Source organism: Lipotes vexillifer, unplaced genomic scaffold (genome assembly GCF_000442215.2).
Source record: "Lipotes vexillifer unplaced genomic scaffold, Lipotes_vexillifer_v1.1 scaffold216, whole genome shotgun sequence".
Taxonomy (NCBI): domain Eukaryota; kingdom Metazoa; phylum Chordata; class Mammalia; order Artiodactyla; family Lipotidae; genus Lipotes; species Lipotes vexillifer.
In genome coordinates this window covers 3758960-3781580 of record NW_006779100.1, presented here as the reverse complement: position 1 = coordinate 3781580, position 22621 = coordinate 3758960, and the positions used below count along the sequence as shown (strand labels likewise).

Sequence of the window (22621 nt, the reverse complement as noted above, 5' to 3'; positions counted from 1 at the left end):
TAGGGAAAGGACCGGGAAGATTAGTCCTGATGGAATTTGTCCTTCAGCCTTGAACAGACAGACCTTTTTTTTTTTTCTTCTTAGATTGTAGAAAAGTAGGAAAGGGGGGAAAATAGCTGCATCTGAAGGTAGTTGTGCTGGGCATTGTGCAACAGAGTTTAAGAGGAAGATTAGCTGGAACTAAAATGGTCTGGTGGTTGTAGTTAATGAATAAGAACTGCCTTAAGCTCTTATCCACTTTGCCAATAACCGGTTTACTAATGTACCCCAGCCTCTGCTTGTCTGCTGATAGAGAAAAAATCCCGCTGCCTGCATTCATAGGCATGTATCTGGGAGTTTATGTCCTGGGTGCAGAGAGGGTCCCAGGTATCCATTGCCATTCCAACACTGTCACTTAAACATATGGCCTGTATGTTGGAGATGGGGTTGGGGATTGTTTAATTACAGAGAATAGTGCATACAGTATTTGGGTTTGGATTTTCTCCCGTTGTAATCTAAATTTCTTTAGGATTACAGAGTCAAACTTTTCTCACTACCTGAAGTGTGCTTTTGACTTTTGTAGCCATGTTTCATCCATCAAGGCACAGTGATTTTGTCCTTCCTGTTTTTTGGATTTAGCCAAACTTTTTCAATAGGCACTAGTATTGATAGCTCCTTTGGCCTCTGGTCTGATATTTGAAACTTTTTATTATGAACTTACCTTTCTGTGGGATATGGTCACACTGAGTGGGGACATGAATTCCTTTCCACCTAATGGGATTGACAGAGCTGCCCTAGTACCTTGAATCTGAAATTAAGCAGCTAAATAAGCAGAGAAAGCTTATCAGGAAAGGGAGAGTGTTGTTAGGAGAGTGGAATGTATTTGCAAATTTCCCATAAGTGAATATTCTTCAAGATAAAAATATAACAGTTCAGATTATGTGTATTCGAATTTTACATAAATGCTAACTAGCTTACCTTGTGCAATAACATTTTGTGCCATCAATATTACACAATAATTTACCTATGAATTTTGGCTTCAGGCAGAAATGCCAAACAAACTCAAGAGTTTGGCATTAGAAACATTATAAACATTAAAATCTACTTTCTTCATTTTAATGCTAAAGTAAAAGCATTACACCCACTTTATGAAACTTGATTTCCCATAGTGAATGATTCATTTCATCTCGTGTGTTACATGTAAAACAGAAGAATGTCTGTCAAACTAACATGTAGCAGTTTGGCCAGGTGTGTCATTGCTTTGTTTTGCTTCCTTGGCCTTCCTGCTGGTCATGGATGACCACCCTGGCCACATTCCTCAAAGGTTATTCTAACCTTAGAACAGTTAAGTATTTTCTTCACTTAGTTGACCTTTTCCTCTACACTTTGCCTGAGAAGAAACTGCCAGTTAACAAATTTCATGCTTTGCAAAGTGCTTTTGATTGGGAGGGACTGGCACAGAGTGCTTCCCCAAATTATTTAAAACAGAGTACTCTTTCCTCTACTTTTGAGACTAAAATGCTACTATCATTCCCAGTTCTTTTCTCTACTGTCCAGCCCATCTGGATTCATCTCTCAGCCAGATGTTCTTCATGCCCCTCAGTAAAGTCTTTCTGTTCATGGCCTTGATAGAGGGAACAAAAAAGGAATAAGAGTTGAGATCTGAATGGATTTCAGTCCTTTTCTTCCACTTCTGTATCTACTTTTAAATTCTGTGCTGTTGAAAAGTTCTGTAGGGAAGACATTGCATTTCATCTTCCATAAACTATATCATAAAACTAGAACAGCATGATAGAGAGTGATTCAGAGCATGAGCTTTCAAGTCAGAACTTGGTTTGAATCCTTAACTCAGAGGATTGCTAGCTAGCTGTATGATCTTGGGCAGATAATTTACCACCTCTGAGCCCCTCAGTCTCTTATGTGTAAACTGGGGGTAAAAAATAGTACCTACTTCATAGGATTGTTGTGAAGGTTAAATGAAGTAATGTAAAGTGCTTAGCTCAGTGCCTGGCATACAGTTGGCATCTACTCAAGTTAGCTGTTATTAGCTCAGTTCATGTATCAAACTAGGGATGACTTTCCATTTGTTGAGCAAGTGATCTTACTGCAAGAGAAGAGTAGATGTTCTTCAGACGTATTCTGAAAAAAACTGGAGAATGTCACTGTCACTGTGTTAGAAAGATGATCCTTGTCATTTTCTCATCAAGCAGCTAATGACTCTCCAACTTTAGATTTGGAGAATGTTCTTTATCTTGTATTTTCCTTAATATGGGGGTTCTTAAGTCCTTTGAGGTTTGTGTTTAACTTGGACATCTGTAATCACGTACAGATGGCTCCACAGAATTTACTGGAGCATTCCTCTTCCTGGGCCAGGCTCTAGATAACTGGTCAGTTCAGAAAACATGTAAAAGTGTTCACCTGCCTTTCTAGATTTTAAATTAGAGACCAACTCTGTGTTGATTGAATCTTTAGCCAGATGCTTCAGAAAGACGAATATTTACATAAATGTCTCTCACTATTCTAGCAAGATGTACGAAGCCTTTACCTTACACTGCAGTACATGTGATTAAATATACATATTATTTTCTTCATATGCAAATAAAGCATTTAACTTTCAAGTTGAAATTGATCCTCCTAAACTCTGGTGATTTCGAATTTTATTTTTTCACTTCCATGCCACCATGTTGCCATCCCATCTTTGATAGTGTTTATAGAACTTTGACTTTTTTTCAGTGATGAAAAGGGGTTTTTGTAATTAGCTACACTTTCATTCCTGGTCCCCTTGTGATCAACAGTTTATGCCACTTTTGTGGTAACTGGGGAGTCATAATCTGGGGCCACAGAATAAAGAGGATTGATCGTATCATCTAGAGTGTATCTGCCATGACTCTCTGGGGGCCTAGATCGCACCTACTAGTGCAGTCTCCTGGCCCAGCTGGACCTGCTGTGCATTTTGTTGTATCAGAAAAGTTTATTGAGATTTGTATAAATGACTCAAATAGAACGGCATCTTTTCCCTTATACCAGTTGTGACTTTGACTCCTGGTTTTTCTTTTATAATTGGAAATTTTCCAGGTAGCTTTGAGTTAACCAAGGGCCCTTGTCCTCCACCCCAATCCTCCCCTTGTGAAAGCACTACATACATTTTAAAGAAGACACTTAAGAAATATGCTTTAAAGCATAAGCAACAAATGTATCTAAGAACAATATTCCAGAATTCTAAAAACCAGGAAGTTGGTGTGTTTGTCAAAGAGAAACTACTTTTGTCTCACAAAAAGAATGACTGAAATAAGCTCTCAACAAATATACTTCTTTAGTGGATGTAGAGACCACTTTGTGTACTGGAAACCAAAGTGCCCATAGCTGTAACTTGCCTGCTGATAGGTAGACTATTTAGCCTTTATTTTTAAAATATTTTCATTTAGTAAAACAGACAGTTGCTGTGTTGGCAGCAGTGTGAATGTCATTTCCTGTCTGTGGTGTACCCCACTCATCCTGTTACTCAGACATTTTGTTTTAGGTTGTTCCTGTAATGTGAGTGAAACAAAGTGACCCACAGCAGGGTGACATGTGCATACCACAAGTGGAACAAGAGACAAGACTTGTGCAACAGACCACAAGAGTGCAATGCTTTATTTAAAGATGAAAACAAAACAAAACAAAGGCAGCCAGCATGCAGAATTGTAAAGTGGCCTCTATGGAGTCTTGTGTTTGTTTTTAGAAGACATGTTCCAGTCTGTTTGGCAAGTTACCTTAAAGGTATATCAGCTTCATGCCACATGATTAAACGATAAAATTGAATCAAGGACTGACAACTGTTATAGAGTTGATTTAATTTCATTTAATCGATTAATTTATCATCACACATTTGTATTTTACAGCCCATATATATTGAATTCTGTAATCATTACTTTTACCTGTGAGATTACAGAATTTCTATTTTCTTGTCCTAAATTACAATTCGTGTTTCAGGGATGGGTCAGATAAAAGAGTATGGGGGGAAAAAACCCCTGGGATGAATTCATTTATCCATCAAATATCTGTCAGGCACTTAATATGTGCATGGCACTATTTCCAGTGTTGAAGATACAACAGTGCTGAGCAAAATAAAGTCTTATTTTTCATGGAGCTTATATTCTATCATAGGGAGATGACCACAATCAAGTATACAAGTGAATAAATATAATTTTAGCTTATGATAAATATCCTGAAGGAAACAAAACAGGACAACAGGATAGAGTATGATTGGGATGGGGGGAGAGGTGATGATATTGGAGCTGTGACTTAAATAGTGACAGGCCAGGAGAAAAGTGTCCCAAGTAGGAAACAAAGAGCACAAAGGCCCTGAGAAGGGGCCTGAAATATAGAAGAAACAGAAAGAAGGCTAGTGCAACCAGGTCATAGTAAACAAAAGGGGAGATGGTATAAGACCAGAGAAATAACTTCTTATCAGCTGTTACAGGGCCCTGAGGTCCCAGCTAAGGATTTCAGGTTTAATTTATACATAAAAAGGGAAGCTGTTGGTGGGTTTTAAGCAGGAAAGTGACATTATATGATATTTATCTGTATATTTTAAAGCACTCTGGTTGCTGTTTGGTAAGTGGATAGTAGTGATACAGAAATAGTTGCAGACAGACCAGTTAAGAGGATTTTTGCTGATATAATGTCTGGGGTTAGTTTCACTTCAGGGATAGGGCGAAAGGGGTAAAGATATAGAAAAAGCAGAATTGCCCATGAATTGAAGCTGAAATGTATGAGAACGTGGGGGGCTCATGTATTATTACCTCTACTTTGTATATGTCTGAAATTTTCTGTAATAAAACACTTAAAAGAAAACTTTTTAACGGTAGTCTAAGTGAAAAACAGTGGTACCCTGGACCATTGTCAGAGTAGTAATGGAGCTACATGGGCAGATTCAAGATGTATTTGAAAGTAAATCTCATAGGTCTTGTTGATGGATTAGATATATATTGTTGGAAATAGAGAAACCAAGGACGACTGTTATATGTTTGTACCAAACAACTTGGGTGGATGAGGCTAGGGATCAGGTTTGCAGGGGACTCAAGAGAATAGTTTTGGCAATGTAAATTTGAAATGCCAATTAGTTTTCCAAGTGGAAATGTTGAGTAGGCAGCACAGTGTAATTTACAGTACATTAGCTAACACTGAATGGTGTACTCGCAAGCAATCCTGGAATCCTTCATTATGTGTTTCTAAACTTTGCCATTAATGACTTAGAAGTTCTGTCCTTTTCAGATTCTGTAGATAACATTGAAAGGCTTAGTCTGTCGATATGAAATAATTTAGATACAATTTCTGTTTTCTGTGGATATCCACTAGTAATTGTATTTTGAATAGCCTCTCTGCTGAGCAGTAGTTCCCCACCTCTGTTGAGCTATCATTCACATGAAGGATGTTAACATGGAGGGCAAACTCCATGGGTTGACCATACTTCCTGTGCACTACTCCTTTTCAATCATATGGAAATGCAGGTTTGTGAAAGTAAAATTTTGAGTAACACTTTAGTGTGATGTGTGTATATTTTAAATATAAGTCTTTTATTGCAAACTTTGGGTCTATTATTAGTAGCTAAGCATTGTAACGTATTTCACGTCTGATTAGAACGCTGTTGAAACACCATTATTGACAACCATAGATCTATTAGTTATTGATAACCATAGATCTATCTGTTAGCTCTGTTAGTTGTTAAAGTAATATTTATTAAGGGCACCTCTCTAAGAAGCTTCTTATTCTTATTGATTCCTCAACAACAACCTCAATTTATTTATTAATCCCTGTTTTATAGATAAAGAAACTTAGGCCCCCTAAAATTCACTCAAGTAGGAAGTGGTAGAGCTAGGATTCTAACCCAGGCAGTCTGGTTCCAGAGCCTTTACCCTGTATTTCCAAAGCCTTCACTCTTAACTGCTACCGTGTAATGTATATAGAATATTGTAAGTTTTGTTTCAGAAAAATTATAGTAGACAAGACTGTGTGAGTAACCAGAGTCTCTCTCTTTTTTTTAATTGAAGTATATGTCGATTTACAATGTGTTAGTTTCTGTTGTACAGGAAAGTGATTCAGTTATACATGTGTGTGTGTGTGTGTGTGTGTACACACACACACACATACGTATTCATTTTCATATTATTTTCCATCATGGTTTATTACAGGATATTGAATATAGTTCCCTGTGCTATACAGTAGGAAGGACCTTGTTGTTTATCAGAAGCTCTTTTGATTTTATTTTTACTTCATCCCATGAGGTTGGAACTTTAGAAAAGGGAAGAGAAAATAATCCCAAAGTCGGTCTTCATCTTACTCTTTGACTTTCTTCCTTAAATTACTTGTTTATTTATTTATTTATTTAATTTTTACTTTTTCCTTATAGCATCAGCGAGAGCTTTCTAACTGTCAAAGGTGCTGCCCTTTTTCTACCACGGGGAAATGGCTCATCCACACCAAGAATCAGCCACAGACGCAATAAGCATGCAGGTAAAGCTCCACATATGCCATTCCTTTTCTTGGTTTCTTTACCTTTTGTTCTAAAAGACTGAGTACCTCATCGCCATTTCTTCAACAGTTCTGTAATAGTGAAAGAAAGCATTGTACTATGCTGTAATCACTTTTCTTTCGCTCTCATAGACCATATTTCTGGCACTTAGCAGAATACCTTATACACGAAGTAGATGTTCAACAATAAATTTTTGTTGGAAAAATAATCAGGTACAAAAATACACTAATGAAGTCTTATGTGACATCTTGATTAAGGTTTTAGTAATCAGCTAAAAGATGTTCAGATGTTTCTTCAGACTCTGCAAAATCAATTAACCAAAGATGACTTTTTTTTTCTGTCTGCTCTCTAGTGATGTTATGAGGAGACTAATATGGTATATTACTAATATAAATAAATTCAGTAGCACTGTTGTGTTAACAAGAGTTATGATATCACATATTAAAATACCAGTTCTTAAATACCAGAGTCTACTTCTTGATTGTGTTCATGCTAAAAAGACTGGAAATTTAATTCAGAGGACTTTTATAGAAACAAGGAATCATCAAATAAATGGTCACTTAGGGATAAGTATAATACTCTGATTTTGGAATAACCCACTAATATTCTGCACCCAGTACCTATATGAGGCTTGTTTCCCCACACATCCAAGCAATTCTCAGACAGCAGCTGGGTGTCCTGCGATTCACCTCAATTCTGACACTTATCTACCTGGAGATAGTGTCAGATTCCACAGGTTAAGGGCTCAGTTGTATAAGGCTGCCCCCCTTACCCCCATCTTCAGGTGCCAGTCACAAGTCCGGGTTGTCTGTAGATTGGAAGTTCCAATGACCCCTTCCTTGGGTTTGTTTAATTTGCTAGAGCTGCTCACAGAACTCAGAGAAACATTTTACTTATTGGATTACTGGCTTATTATAAAAGGATGTAACTCAGGAACAGCCAGATGGAAGAGATGCATAGGGCAAGGTATGTGGGAAGGGGCATGGAGTTTCTGTGCCCTCTCTGAGTGTATGCCCTCCCCAAATCTCCATGTGTTCACCAATCTGGAAGCACTCTGAACCCTGCCCTTTTGGGTTTTTGTGGAGGGTTCATTACACTGGCATGATTAATTCAATTGTTGGCTATTGGTGATCCATTGAACTTCCAGCCCCTCTCCCCTGCCCAGATAAGGAAGTTCCAACCCTCTAATCACACTTGGTTCCCCTGGCAACCAGCCCCCATCCCTAGGTGCTTTCATAGAGTCAAGTCACTAATAGAACAAAAGACACCTTCTTTGCTCCACATCACTTAAGAAATTCCAATCACCACTGTAAAGCAATTATACTCCAATAAAGATGTTAAAAAAAGAAGGAAAGAAAGAAATTCCAGTGATGTTAACAGCTCTGTGCCAGGAACTGGACAAAGACCAAATATATATATATTTTATTATAAATCACTGTATCACACCCACTAACAGTAGTGTATGCATTTAATATTTCCATATGTTAGACTTCTCTAAAGTCAGGTGCATTGTGGTGATGAGGTTAAGAAAGAATTGAAGAAAGTTGGTCTAGAGAAAGAGGTCTCCAGGTATAGCATATCCACAGTTTAAAGGAAGATAATCAGCCTTATGCCTCTCTCCTAACAGCAAGCCTAACTTGTGTCATTTTGGGGGGGAAAAAAGTCAGTTGTCCTGAGGACCCCAATTAGAGAAATCTCAATCAGTGCTATACAAAGAGTGTTTGCTTATTGTCCAAAATGCGTCATTTTGATGACGTGTGATGTCCAGGAGTGGAAGAAATTGGAATTACTAAGAAGAGAACAAAGAAGACTGTAAACCTTGAGTGTGTAGGTCAGAGGTGAAAGCCAGAAGTACTGGGTCCCATGGAGCCAGTAGTGAGTTTAACTCCAGTGCAGGTAATCTTCGCTATTTTAGTGGCTGCCCTACTTCTTGTTTGGACCTTCATCTAGTTCCAAATGTAGCAGCTCAGAATTATAATCCATCTCATTGGACAGTATTATCCTCCTACCAAAACTCTCCAGCCATGGAAAAATTTTAAAAGGGGCAGGTGAGAAAACTCTTTGGAAAATTAGCTTTGTACTACATTTTCTAAAAACCTTCCTCTTCAACGCCAACCACCAGAGTCAAGGGGGGATCTCCTCCCCAACCTCACAAAAACTTGAATGCACAGAGGAAGTAGACCCAGCTGAGCTTTGGGTTTCTGTTTGGTGTGGATATTTATCACAGTAAAAAGAAGACAAAATATTGGTTTAAATCCAGCTTGTCTGACTAAGATGTTAGGCAAATTGCTCTGTGGCATGTAATAGTAAGTGGGGTCAGTGGCTTTTCAGCTGCCACCCAGGTTTCTACTTGACCTTAGATTTCTCCATACCAAAAAGAAAAGCAGATTCAACACAAGATGAATGGACTTTACTTGTGATCCAGACCAGAACAGATGAGGCAGTGTGAGTATAAATGCAGCTCACAGAGCCAGACCTTCACATAAGCTGGAGCTCCCTTGGCTGAGCCGGCAGTAACTGAAAGATGATGGCAGAATTGCAAGCAGATCAAGGGCTTACTCTGTCTAATTGTACTTTCTTATGCATATTTCTTGAACGAGCTAGAATTTTATCTGGGCTTCATTAAAAATATCCAAGTACTTTTTTGTAATCAAAAAGTGATATTATAAGTGAATGTCTGCTAACATTTTAAAGAGAAACAACCAAAAGTCTTTAAAATCAAACTGAAGTCTAAAACTTGGCTACCAGCAGTGAAGTATATGAAAACAAAATGTAGGAAAAGGATCTTAATGGTACGGGTATATTGCCTCTGTTAGTCTCTGTGAAGGACCTCATGGCAGTACTTTTCACCACTAGCGAACCTGAGCTTCCACATACCCAGCTCACGTAGGAAGCCCTACTGTAGGGGCAGGGCTCCCTGACTTTTGTCGGACCTTCTAGGAAGGTCCAGCTAGATATTTGGGCCACTAGTGCTTGGAGTGGAGTCTTAGGGCTGCTGTTTGCCCAGAAATGTTTCTCCTCTAGAAGTTCTCCATCCTGAAAATTCTTTCTTTAGGTTATTTGTCCTGAGAGAACAAAAGGAAACTTAATTTTTTAAAAGCCTGAGCTGCTTACCTCAGTTGTTAACTGTAGTCGTTCTTCATTGTTTATACCTAACACTTTGTCTCCCCAAGCTGATTCTTTTATTTTTAACAGCTTTATTGAGACATAAATACCATATTATTCACCCAGTTTACCCATTTAAAGTGTACAGTGATTTTTTTTTTAGTATATTCACAGAGTTGTGTAGCCATCACCGCAGTCTAATTTTAGAACATTTTCATCACCCCAAAAAGCAACCCAGTACCCATTAGCAGTCACTCCCTATATCCCCCACCCTCCCTCCTAGCCCTAAACAATCACTAATCTACTTTCTGTCTCTATAGATTTGCCTATTCTGGGTGTTCCATGTCAGTGGAACCATATAAACAATCTTTTGAGACAGGCACCTTTCACTTGAGACATGGCCCCTCTAAAGGCTCACCCATGTTATAGTATGTAACAGTACTTTATTCCTTTTTATGATTGAATAATATTCCAGTGTATGGATATACCACATTTTATTTATCCATTCATCAGTTGATAGACGTTTGAGTTTTTTCCATTTGGGGGCTAATATGAATAATGCTGCTATGAACATTTGTGTACAGGTTTTTTGTGTGGACATATGCTTTCATTTTTCTTGGATTTGTACTGTGAACCCACACTGGTTCTTGCACATGAGACTTAGATTCTGTCTCTGGGTTTAACGTATAGTAGAATGGCCAAATATAATGACTCTTCTTTTTAATTTTGAAAGTTGAAAGATTCTGCAATAATGGAATTGGTCAGAAGCCAGCAGTAAAATGAGGGGGAGAAAAAGGCAAGAAAACTATTCTTTAAGAGGAAGAAAGGGGAGAATTCCCTGGTGGTCCAGTGGTTAGGACTCCGCACTTTCACTGCCAGGGGCCCTGGGTTCAATCCCTAGTCAAAGAACTAAGATCCCACAAGCCACAAGGGACAAACATACTTGTTTGCCAACATACTTTTTTTTTCTTCCTGTCTCTCTCTACTTCTTGCACATATCAGCATTTCGTCTCATCATTAACAGCTGTGAAGTTACGTGGATGAAAATTATGTATGTAGATTCCAAGACCAATGTGAGAACAGGTTACGGTGGCATCCATGATTATGCAGCTACATTAGTCACTTTAGACTCTTGAAAAAGGGTTGGTCAGGAATGAAGTTTTTTTGTTCTCTGATTGTTATCGTTTATGACAGCACATTATCTAATTATCTCCTACTAGCCAAAGCTTCCGATTTTCTAGTACAGAACAGGGAAATTGAGGAAATCTATAATAGTTTAATACAAAGAAATTTCAACTTAGTTTTATAGGATGTATAAAAGCAAGTGAGGATTGAAATAATGATTGGCTATTATTTATTTATTTATTTATTTATTTATTTTATTTTTGGCTGCGTTGGGTCCTTGTTGCTGCGCGTGGGCTTCCTCTAGTTGGCGGCGAGCAGGAGCTACTCTTCGTTGCGGTTCGAGGGCTTCTCATTGCAGTGGCTTCTCTTGTTGCGGAGCACGGGCTCTAGGTGTGCGGGCTTCAGTAGTTGTGGCACATGGGCTTAGTTGCTCTGCGGCCTGTGGGATCTTCCCAGACCAGGGCTCGAACCCGTGTCCCCTGCATTAGCAGGCAGATTCTTTTTTTTTTTTTTTTTAATTTTCGGCTGTGTTGGGTCTTCGTTTCTGTGCGAGGGCTTTCTTTAGTTGTGGCAAGCGGGGGCCACTCTTCATCGCGGTGTGCAGGCCTCTCACTATCGGGGCGTCTCTTGGTGCAGAGCACAGGCTCCAGACGCACAGGCTCAGTAGTTGTGGCTCACGGGCCCAGTTGCTCCACGGCATGTGGGATCTACCCAGACCAGGGCTCGAACCCGTGTCCCCTGCATTAGCAGGCAGATTCTCAACCACTGCGCCACCAGGGAAGCCCGGCAGGCAGATTCTTAACCACTGCGCCACTAGGGAAGTCCCTGATTGGCCATTTTAAAGCACCTAATAATATGTTCACTAGAATATATATCCCTTGAGATCTGCTGTATTTAATATCTTTTTAATATCAGCTACTGATGTGGACATCATTTTTTTTTTTTTTTTATTTTAACATCTTTATTGGGGTATAATTGCTTTACAATGGTGTGTTAGTTTCTGCTTTATAACAGAGTGAGTCAGTTATACATATATATATGTTCCCATATCTCTTCCCTCTTTGTCTCCCTCCCTCCCACCCTCCCTATCCCACCCCTCCAGACAGCCACAAAGAACCGAGCCGGTTTCCCTGTGCCATGCGGCTGCTTCCCACTGGCTATCTACCTTACGTTTGTTAGTATATATATGTCCATGTCTCTCTCTCGCCCTAACACACCTCACCCTTCCCCCTCCCCATATCCTCAAGTCTGTTCTCCAGTAGGTCTCTGTCTTTATTCCTGTTTTACCCCTAGGTTCTTCATAACATTTTTTTTTTCTTAAATTCCATATATATGTGTTAGCATACGGTATTTGTCCTTCTCTTTCTGACTTACTTCACTCTGTATGACAGACTCTAGATCTATCCACCTCATTACAAATAGCTCAATTTCGTTTCTTTTTATGGCTGAGTAATATTCCATTGTATATATGTGCCACATCTTCTTTATCCATTCATCCGACGACGGGCACTTAGGTTGTTTCCATCTCCGGGCTATTGTAAATAGAGCTGCAATGAACATTTTGGTACATGACTCTTTCTGAATTCTGGTTTCCTCAGGGTATATACCTAGTAGTGGGATTGCTGGGTCATATGGTAGTTCTATTTGTAGTTTTTTAAGGAACCTCCATACTGTTCTCCATAGTGGCTGAACCAATTCACATTCCCACCAGCAGTGCAAGAGTGTTCCCTTTTCTCCACACCCTCTCCAGCATTTATTGTTTCTAGATTTTTTGATGATGGCCATTCTGACTGGTGTGAGATGATATCTCATTGTAGTTTTGATTTGCATTTCTCTAATGATTAATGATGTTGAGCATTCTTTCATGTGTTTGTTGGCAGTCTGTATATCTTCTTTGGAGAAATGTCTATTTAGGTCTTCTGCCCATTTTTGGATTGGGTTGTTTATTTTTTTGTTATTGAGCTGCATGAGCTGCCTGTAAATTTTAGAGATTAATCCTTTGTCAGTTGATTCATTTGCAAATATTTTCTCCCATTCTGAGGGCTGTCTTTTGGTCTTGTTTATGGTTTCCTTTGCTGTGCAAAAGCTTTGAAGTTTCATTAGGTCCCATTTGTTTATTTTTGTTTTTATCTCCATTACTCTAGGAGATGGGTCAAGAAGGATCTTGCTGTGATTTATGTCATAGAGTGTTCTGCCTATGTTTTCCTCTAAGAGTTTGATAGTTTCTGGCCTTACATTTAGGTCTTTAATCCATTTTGAGCTTATTTTTGTGTATGGTGTTAGGGAGTGATCTAATCTCATACTTTTACATGTACCTGTCCAGTTTTCCCAGCACCACTTATTGAAGGGGCTGTCCTTTCTCCACTGTATATTCCTGCCACCTTTATCAAAGATAAGGTGACCATATGTGCATGGGTTTATCTCTGGGCTTTCTATCCTATTCCATTGATCTATCTTTCTGTTTTTGTGCCAGTACCATACTGTCTTGATTACTGTAGCTTTGTAGTATAGTCTGAAGTCAGGCAGCCTGATTCCTCCAGCTCCATTTTTTGTTCTCAAGATTGCTTTGGCTATTCGGGGTCTTTTGTGTTTCCATACAAATTGTGAAATTTTTTGTTCTAGTTCTGTGAAAAATGCCAGTGGTAGTTTGATAGGGATTGCATTGAATCTATAGATTGCTTTGGGGAGTAGAGTCATTTTCACAATGTTGATTCTTCCAATCCAAGAACATGGTATATCTCTCCATCTGTTTGTATCATCTTTAATTTCTTTCATCAGTGTCTTATAATTTTCTGCATACAGGTCTTTTGTCTCCTTAGGTAGGTTTATTCCTAGATATTTTATTCTTTTTGTTGCAATGGTAAATGGGAGTGTTTTCTTGATTTCACTTTCAGATTTTTCATCGTTAGTATATAGGAATGCCAGAGATTTCTGTGCATTAATTTTGTATCCTGCTACTTTACCAAATTCATTGATTAGCTCTAGTAGTTTTCTGGTAGCATCTTTAGGATTCTCTATGTATAGTATCATGTCATCTGCAAACAGTGACAGCTTTACTTCTTCTTTTCCGATTTGGATTCCTTTTATTTCCTTTTCTTCTCTGATTGCTGTGGCTAAAACTTCCAAAACTATGTTGAATAAGAGTGGTGAGAGTGGGCAACCTTGTCTTGTTCCTGACCTTAGTGGAAATGCTTTCAGTTTTTCGCCATTGAGGATGATGTTGGCTGTGGGCTTGTCATATACGGCCTTTATTATATTGAGGAAAGTTCCCTCTACACCTACTTTCTGCAGGGTTTTTATCATAAATGGGTGTTGAATTTTGTCAAAAGCTTTCTCTGCATCTATTGAGATGATCATATGGTTTTTCTCCTTCAATTTGTTAATATGGTTAATCACATTGATAGATTTGCGTATATTGAAGAATCCTTGCATTCCTGGAATAAACCCCACTTGATCATGGTGTATGATCCTTTTAATGTGCTGTTGGATTCTGTTTGCTAGTATTTTGTTGAGGATTTTTGCATCTATGTTCATCAGTGATATTGGCCTGTAGTTTTCTTTCTTTGTGACATCCTTGTCTGGTTTTGGTATCAAGGTGATGGTGGCCTCGTAGAATGAGTTTGGGAGTGTTCCTCCCTCTGCTATATTTTGGAAGAGTTTGAGAAGAATAGGTGTTAGCTCTTCTCTAAATGTTTGATAGAATTCGCCTGTGAAGCCATCTGGTCCTGGGCTTTTGTTTGTTGGAAGATTTTTAATCACAGTTTCAATTTCAGTGTTTGTGATTGGTCTGTTCATATTTTCTATTTCTTCCTGATTCAGTCTTGGCAGTTTGTGCATTTCTAAGAATTTGTCCATTTCTTCCAGATTGTCCATTTTATTGGCATAGAGTTGCTTGTAGTAATCCCTCATGATTTTTTGTATTTCTGCAGTGTCAGTTGTTACTTCTCCTTTTTCATTTCTGATTCTATTGATTTGAGTCTTCTCCCTTATTTTCTTGATGAGTCTGGCTAATGGTTTATCTATTTTGTTTATCTTCTCAAAGAACCAGCTTTTAGTTTTATTGATCTTTGCTATTGTTTCCTTCATTTCTTTTTCATTTATTTCTGATCTGATTTTTATGATTTCTTTCCTTCTGCTAACTCTGGGGTTTTTTTGTTCTTCTTTCTCTAATTGCTTGAGGTGCAAGGTTAGGTTGTTTATTCGAGATGTTTCCTGCTTCTTAAGGTGGGCTTGTATTGCTATAAACTTCCCTCTTAGAACTGCTTTTGCTGCATCCCATAGGTTTTGGGTCGTTGTATCTCCATTGTCATTTGTTTCTAGGTATTTTTTAATTTCCTCTTTGATTTCTTCAGTGATCACTTCGTTACTAAGTAGTGTATTGTTTAGCCTCCATGTGTTTGTATTTTTTACTGCTCTTTTCCTATAATTGATATCTAATCTCATGGCGTTGTGGTCGGAAAAGATACTTGATATAATTTCAATTTTCTTAAATTTACCAAGGCTTGATTTGTGACCCAAGATATGATCTATCCTGGAGAATGTTCCATGAGCACTTGAGAAAAATGTGTATTCTGTTGTTTTTGGATGGAGTGTCCTATAAATATCAATTAAGTCCATCCTGTTTAATGTATCATTTAAAGCTTGTGTTTCCTTATTTATTTTCATCTTGGATGATCTGGTGGACATCATTTTTAACTGTTGACATTATTCTAGGGAATCAAATTCTTCTTAGATTAAGTGCGACTGAATATCACAATTACAGAGATAGGAATGGCAAAATGGTTAGCTTTTTAAAAGTTAGGGATAATTCTAACACTGTATACCATGCATCCCAATTTCAAGATTCCCTTGATTCCACCTTCAGTGGGCCTGAAAACACAGCCAGTGCTTTCTCTGCCCAACACATTTCACCATCGCTCTCATCAACATCAATCATGGTACAAAACTGACTGGTTTCAAGTGCAGCTTCCATAGGACAAACATGAAGCAAATTTTAATGTCCTGTAGACTTAAAAGTGAATCTGTAGAGATCCAGTCTACCATTCATATGAAGACACTCACTCAATTTCTGTGTCTAATTAGAGTCCCTCAGTGAACCAGAACTTTCTTTTACACAAGTTATTAGGGTAGAAGGAATCCTCTCTGTTAACATTACAATGGAGAATAATTATCCTTTGTTTTGTAAATTTCACCAGGTGACCTTCAACAGCATCTCCAAGCAATGTTCATATTACTCCGCCCAGAAGACAACATCAGGCTGGTAAGTTAGAGGTATTATTATAACTTTCTTCCTCAAAAGACTGTCTAAGACAGCAAACATTAAACAGTCATTTTTATGTCCCAGCATAAAAACTGTGTGGAATAGAAAAGAAGAATGACATGTCCCCATCATCAAAGAGCTTAGAATGTAACTGGGGGTATGAGTTAATCTGAAATGATGTGAAATAATTTGGTTCAAGACTTGATGCGCACCAGTTTGTAAGTTATTGACAATAACACCAATTAAAACTCAGAAAAAAGAAACTGGGCCACTTAACCTAGTTGTGGAAGGTTTTATATAGACACTAGAGCTTAAGCTGGGTCTTGAAAGATGATGAGATTGGCAGAAGGGAAGAAGACAGTCATTCTAGATGAGGGCATGACTGAAGCAAAAGCACACATAAGAGGGACAGGGAGAGAGTTAAGTGGCCAAAGGTTTATGCTGGTCTCAGAGTCAGCAGACCTGGGCTTAGAGACAACCATATGATGTTGGACAAATCACTTCGTCTGTCTGTGCCTGCTTCCTTATATCTTTTCTACCTCTCACAGTTGAGAGAATCAAACGGACACTAAAGCATATCAGAGTATAAAATGCTGCCTACGTATGGGGACTGTTGTTAATACAGGGAAGTTAAAATACCAAAAGACAAGGCAGGCAAATAGGGACTTAATGCTCCAAACTAGAGGTCTCAATCTGGCAGTCCACAGGCCAGAGATATGTTTTGTTTGGACCACACAGTGGTTTTTGTTGCTGTTCTTGTCATTGTTTTAAATCTGAGCCAGAATTTTAAAGCTGGATGATTTCACATAGAAATCCAGACTTGGGGCTTTTCTTGAAAAATCAAGAATTCTGGCAACACTGGGACCTTATTCTTACATGGCAAAACTTGGCTAGACTTGGTAGGGGGAGGGCATCAGTATGGCCTGGGTTCTTAATTTACTGTAATTTGTACATATTCTGTTGTCTCCTGCACACTAAAGTCAAGTGTCACCATTTGTCATCATTCCTTCACTGTTGCCTTATAGTAAAACATCTAATAAAAGTAGGAAAGTAAAAATGGGATGAGTATGATTCTTTGTGGAAAGTGAAAAGTATTTCTACCCATTTAATCTTCATGTGGACTACTCCACTCATTTACATTCCCTATCTGACCCCCTAATATTTAATACCTTTAGTACCTCTACCTCTTCAGTAATCTGTAGTGAAGCATTACAGGTTTTTGAGCAAAGAAGTTACATGGGACAGCTACAGTTTTTTTTTTTTTAAACATCTTTATTGGAGTATAATTGCTTTACAATGGTGTGTTAGTTTCTGCTGTGTAATGAAGTGAATCAGCTATATATATCATATATCCCCATATCTCCTCCCTCTTGTGTCTCCCTCCCACCCTCCCTATCCCACTCCTCTAGGTGGTCACAAAGCCCTGAGCTGATCTCCCTGTGCTATGTTGCTGCTTTCCACTAGCTATCTGTTTTACATTTGGTAGTGTATATATGTCCATTGCCACTCTCTCACTTCGTCCCAGCTTACCCTTCCCCCTCCCCGTGTCCTCAAGTCCATTCTCTACATCTGTGTCTTTATTCCTGTCCTGCCCCTAGGTTCTTCAGAACCTTTTTTTTTTTTTTAGATTCCATATATATGTGTTAGCATATGGTATTTGTTTTTCTCTTTCTGACTTACTTCACTCTGTATGACAGACTTTAGGTCCATCCACCTCACTACAAATAACTCAATTTCGTTTCTTTTTATGGCTCATATTCCACTGTACATATGTGCCACATTTTCTTTAGCCATTCATCTATCATTGGGCACTTAGGTTGCTTTCGTGTCCTGGCTATTGTAAATAGAGCTGCAATGAACATTGTGGTACATGACTCTCTTTGAATTATGATTTTCTTAGGGTATATGCCCAGTAGTGGGATTGCTGGGTCATATGGTAGTTCTATTTTTAGTTTTTTAAGGAACCTCCATACTGTTCTCCATAGTGGCTGTATCAGTTTACATTCCCACCAACAGTGCCAGAGGGTTCCCTTTTCTCCACACCCTCTCTAGCATTTATTGTTTGTAGATGTTTTGATGATGGCCATTCTGACTGGTGTGAGGTGATACCTCATGGTAGTTTTGATTTGCATTTCTCTAATGATCAGTGATGTTGAGCATCCTTTCATGTGTTTGTTGGCAATCTGTATATGTTCTTTGGAGAAATGTCTATTTAGGTCTTCTGCCCATTTTTGGTTTGGGTTGTTTGTTTTTTTGATATTGAGCTGCGTGAGCTGCTTGTATATTTTGGATTAATCCTTTGTCAGTTGCTTCGTTTGCAAATACTTTCTCCCATTCTGAGGGTTGTCTTTTCGTCTTGTTGATGGTTTCCTTTGCTGTGCAAAAGCTTTGAAGTTTCATTAGGTCCCATTTGTTTAATTTTGTTTTTCTTTCCATTTCTCTAGGAGGCAGGTCAAAAAGGATCTTGCTGTGATTTATGTCACAGAGTGTTCTGCCTGTGTTTTCCTCTAAGAGCTTTATAGTGTCTGGCCTTACATTTAGGTCTCTAATCCATTTTGAGTTTATTTTTGTGTACAGTGTTAGGGAGTGTTCTAATTTCATTCTTTTACATGTAGCTGTCCAGTTTTCCCAGCACCACTTATTGAAGAGGCTGTCTTTTCTCCATTGTATACTCTTGCCTCCTTTATCAAAGATAAGGTGACCATATGTGTGTGGGTTATCTCTGGGCTTTCTACCCTGTTCCACTGATCTGTATTTCTGTTTTTGTGCCAGTACCGTACTGTCATGATTACTGTAGCTTTGTAATATAGTCTGAAGTCAGGGAGCCTGATTCCTCCAGCTCCGTTTTTCTTTCTCAAGATTGCTTTGGCTATTCAGGGTCTTTTGTGTTTCCATACAAATTGTGAAATTTTTTGTTCTAGTTCTGTGAAAAATGCCAGTGGTAGTTTGATAGGGATTGCATTGAATCTATAGATTGCTTTGGGAAGTAGAGTCATTTTCACAATGTTGATTCTTCCAATCCAAGAACATGGTATATCTCTCCATCTGTTTGTATCATCTTTAATTTCTTTCATCAGTGTCTTATAGTTTTCTGCATACAGGTCTTTTGTGTCTTTAGGTAGGTTTATTCCTAGGTATTTTATTCTTTTTGTTGCAGTGGTAAATGGGAGTGTTTCCTTAATTTCTCTTTCAGATTTTTCATCATTAGTGAATAGGAATGCAAGAGATTTCTGTGCATTAATTTTGTATCCTGCTACTTTACCAAATTCACTGATTAGCTCTAGTAGTTTTCTGGTAGCATCTTTAGGATTCTGTATGTATAGTATCATGTCATCTGCAAACAGTGACAGTTTTACTTCTTCCTTTTCTGGTTTGGATTCCTTTTATGTGTTTTTCTTCTCTGATTGCTGTGGCTAAAACTTCCAAAACTACGTTGCATAATAGTGGTGCGAGTGGGCAACCTTGTCTTGTTCCTGATCTTAGTGGAAATGTTTTCAGTTTTTCACCACTGAGAACAATGTTGGCTGTGGGTTTGTCATATGTGGCCTTTATTATGTTGAGGTAAGTTCCCTCTATGCCTACTTTCTGGAGAGTTTTTATCATAAATGGGTGTTGAATTTTGTCAAAAGCTTTTTCTGCATCTACTGAGATGATCATATGGTTTTTCTCCTTCAATTTGTTAATGTGGTGTATCACATTGATTGATTTGCCTATATTGAAGAATCCTTGCATTCCTGGGATAAACCCCACTTGATAATGGTATATGATCCTTTTAATATGCAGTTGGATTCTGTTTGCTAGTATTTTGTTGAGGATTTTTGCATCTATGTTCATCAGTGATGTTGGCTTGTAGTTTTCTTTTTTTGTGACATCTTTGTCTGGTTTTAGTATTAGGGTGATGGTTGCCTTGTAGAATGAGTTTGGGAGTGTTCCTCCCTCTGCTATATTTTGGAAGAGTTTGAGAAGGATAGGTGTTAGCTCTTCTCTAAATGTTTGGTAGAATTCGCCTGTGAAGCCATCTGGTCCTGGGCTTTTGTTTGTTAGAAGATTTTTATCACAGTCTCAATTTCAGTGCTTACGATTGATCTGTTTATATTTTCTATTTCTTCCTGGTTCAGTCTCAGAAGGTTGTGCTTTTCTAAGAATTTGTCCATTTCTTCCAGGTTGTCCATTTTATTTGTATAGAGTTGCTTGTAGTAATCTCTCATGATCCTTTGTATTTCTGCAGTGTGATTTGTTACTTCTCCTTTTTCATTTCTAATTCTATTGATTTGAGTCTTCTCCCTTTTTTTCTTGATGAATCTAGCTAATGGTTTATCCATTTTGTTTATCTTCTCAAAGAACCAGGTTTTAATTTTATTGATCTTGGCTGTCGTTTCCTTCATTTCCTTTTCATTTATTTCTGATCCGATCTTTATGATTTCTTTCCTTCTGCTAACTTTGGGGGTTTTTTGTTCTTCTGTCTCTAATTGCTTTAGGTGTAAGGTTAGGTTGTTTATTTGAGTTGTTTCATGTTTCTTGAGGTAGGGTTGTATTGCTATAAACTTCCCTCTTAGAACTGCTTTTGCTGCATCCCATAGGTTTTGGGTCATTGTGTTTTCATTGCCATTTGTTTCTAGGTATTTTTTGATTTCCTCTTTGATTTCTTCAGTGATCTCTTGGTTACTTAGCAGTGTATTGTTTAGCCTCCATGTGTTCGTATTTTTTACAGATTTTTTCCTGTAATTGATATCTAGTCTCATAGCGTTGTGGTTGGAAAAGATACTTGATACGATTTCAATTTTCTTAAATTTACTAGGGCTTGATTTTTACTCAAGATATGATCTATCCTGGAGAATGTTCCATGAGCACTTGACAGCTACAGTATTTAAGAAAGATTCCTCAGAAGCTGATACAGCGTAGAGGGGAGGAGGCAGCCAACTTAAATCAGGAAGCCTGCTGGGTAGTTATTGCAATAATCCAGGTGCGTGGTGATGAGCCCTTCTGGGCTAAGGTGATAACTTGGAAATTGAACTTAATGTATCTGTGGAAATCCAAATAGCTGATCTCTGCTTTGTGTCTGGGAAGAGAGATAATGAGTAGAATACATGAATGATTGGAAAGTTGATGATCAGCCCTCTGAACTGTATGGTAATTACACTGATCATTCTGTGTTTAGATTCTGTCATTTTTTTTCTCCTGAATGCTGCCTCTGTAGCCTTCTTGACATGGCCACTAATTTTTGTTGAGAAACTCACTTTGAAATTTAAAGGAATTGAAATAAGAAATCCCTCCAAAATTATTTTATATCCTAATCCTAATGTAGCATTATACTTACATAAATCTTGTCTATATTTCTTGATATACTTCTATCTTAAACACTTCTTTTTAAGTGAAAAAAGTGGCGTCCAGTTCTTACAGCATTAGTATTTTAAAGCAGTGATGCTCAGACTTTAGAGTACATCAGAATCACCTCCAGAGCTTTGTTAAACTAACATTTGCTGGACTCCACCTGAAGAGTTTGATTTGGGGAGCGGGAGGCAATGATAATTTACATTTTTAACAAGTTTTCAAGTCATGCTGATGGTGCTGGTCCAGGAATCACACTTTGAGAACAACCCCTCTAAAACCCATAATAATGGTCACTTGCATATATTAGAAATAGAGATAGAAATTTGTGGCTAGTTTCCAAAAATTATTTGCTTTGGTAGAGCTAAAGCTGAGGTCTATTACTCACTTTATCCCTTTCTCATTAATAAAATTCCAGAGTTTGTGTTGCACCTCTGAATGGTAAAATAATTTCAACCACAAGAGACTTGGGAAAGCATAAGGGAGCAGTTACTAAGGCAGAATTGGCAATTAAATTTTTTCTTTCCTGCTAAAGTATGCAGCTTCAGCTGCTTTACATTTATAAAATATAAATTCAAAAAATGTAACTGACGCCTTTAAATGAATTCAGAGCTCAAGTGACAAGCCATTTTACAGCAGTTGTTTTGAATTGTTACAAACACATAGTCATTATGTTTCAGATTATTGAGTGAGTCATCTTCAAGAAAATGAGTGAATACATTGTATGACTTTGGACAAATTAGCACTTTTCCAACTGAAAGGAGCATTTGTAGACTCAAAGCAAAGCCTTTTGTTTTGAGTTAAATTTGAAATGCTGAAACTCTCATTCTGGGGATTGTGCATAAGGTTAAAAGTTTGATAGTTAACTGAAATTCCTGCTTTTATTTTTTTTAATAACCCAACAACAAATAAAGGTACTAAATCCCACATTTTGCTTTAGCATTGAAAATAGGACTAAACTAATTTTTCCTCCAGGGAAGCCCTGCATTGTAAATACAGTCATAAGCATTAGCTTTAGTACTTAGGAAAACCATAGCTGATAAAATGAAGGCAGTGGTTTTACAGTACTCTTGCACATTATCAAAGACCCACTTAATTAAAAAAAAAAAATAGACTGGGAAATTAAGAGCTTTGCTAACATTTAAAGTAACTTAAGCTAGTGTTTTTAACTAGCAGTGAGGTGCTGACAAGGTACTAGGAGTTGTTTTTGAGTAATTTGCAGGAGAATTTAAGAAAATGAGTTTTTTGGTTTTGTTTTTTTTTCCAAAAAGAAAAAGGGGTTAATTTTTTTATTTTTAATCAGACAGTAC

The 22621-nt window shown here is 37.9% G+C and overlaps 1 protein-coding gene across 1 annotated transcript in view; it reads left to right on the top strand.

Annotated features, from left to right (window-relative positions):
- Window positions 1–22621, top strand: part of SSH2 (slingshot protein phosphatase 2) — a 109170-nt gene that overhangs the window by 34363 nt on the left and 52186 nt on the right. Inside the window, exons 2-3 of the mRNA XM_007452452.1 lie at window positions 6371–6474; window positions 15919–15983. Coding sequence (XP_007452514.1) covers window positions 6371–6474; window positions 15919–15983 — 169 coding nt within the window. The remainder of the gene's footprint in view (window positions 1–6370; window positions 6475–15918; window positions 15984–22621) is intronic.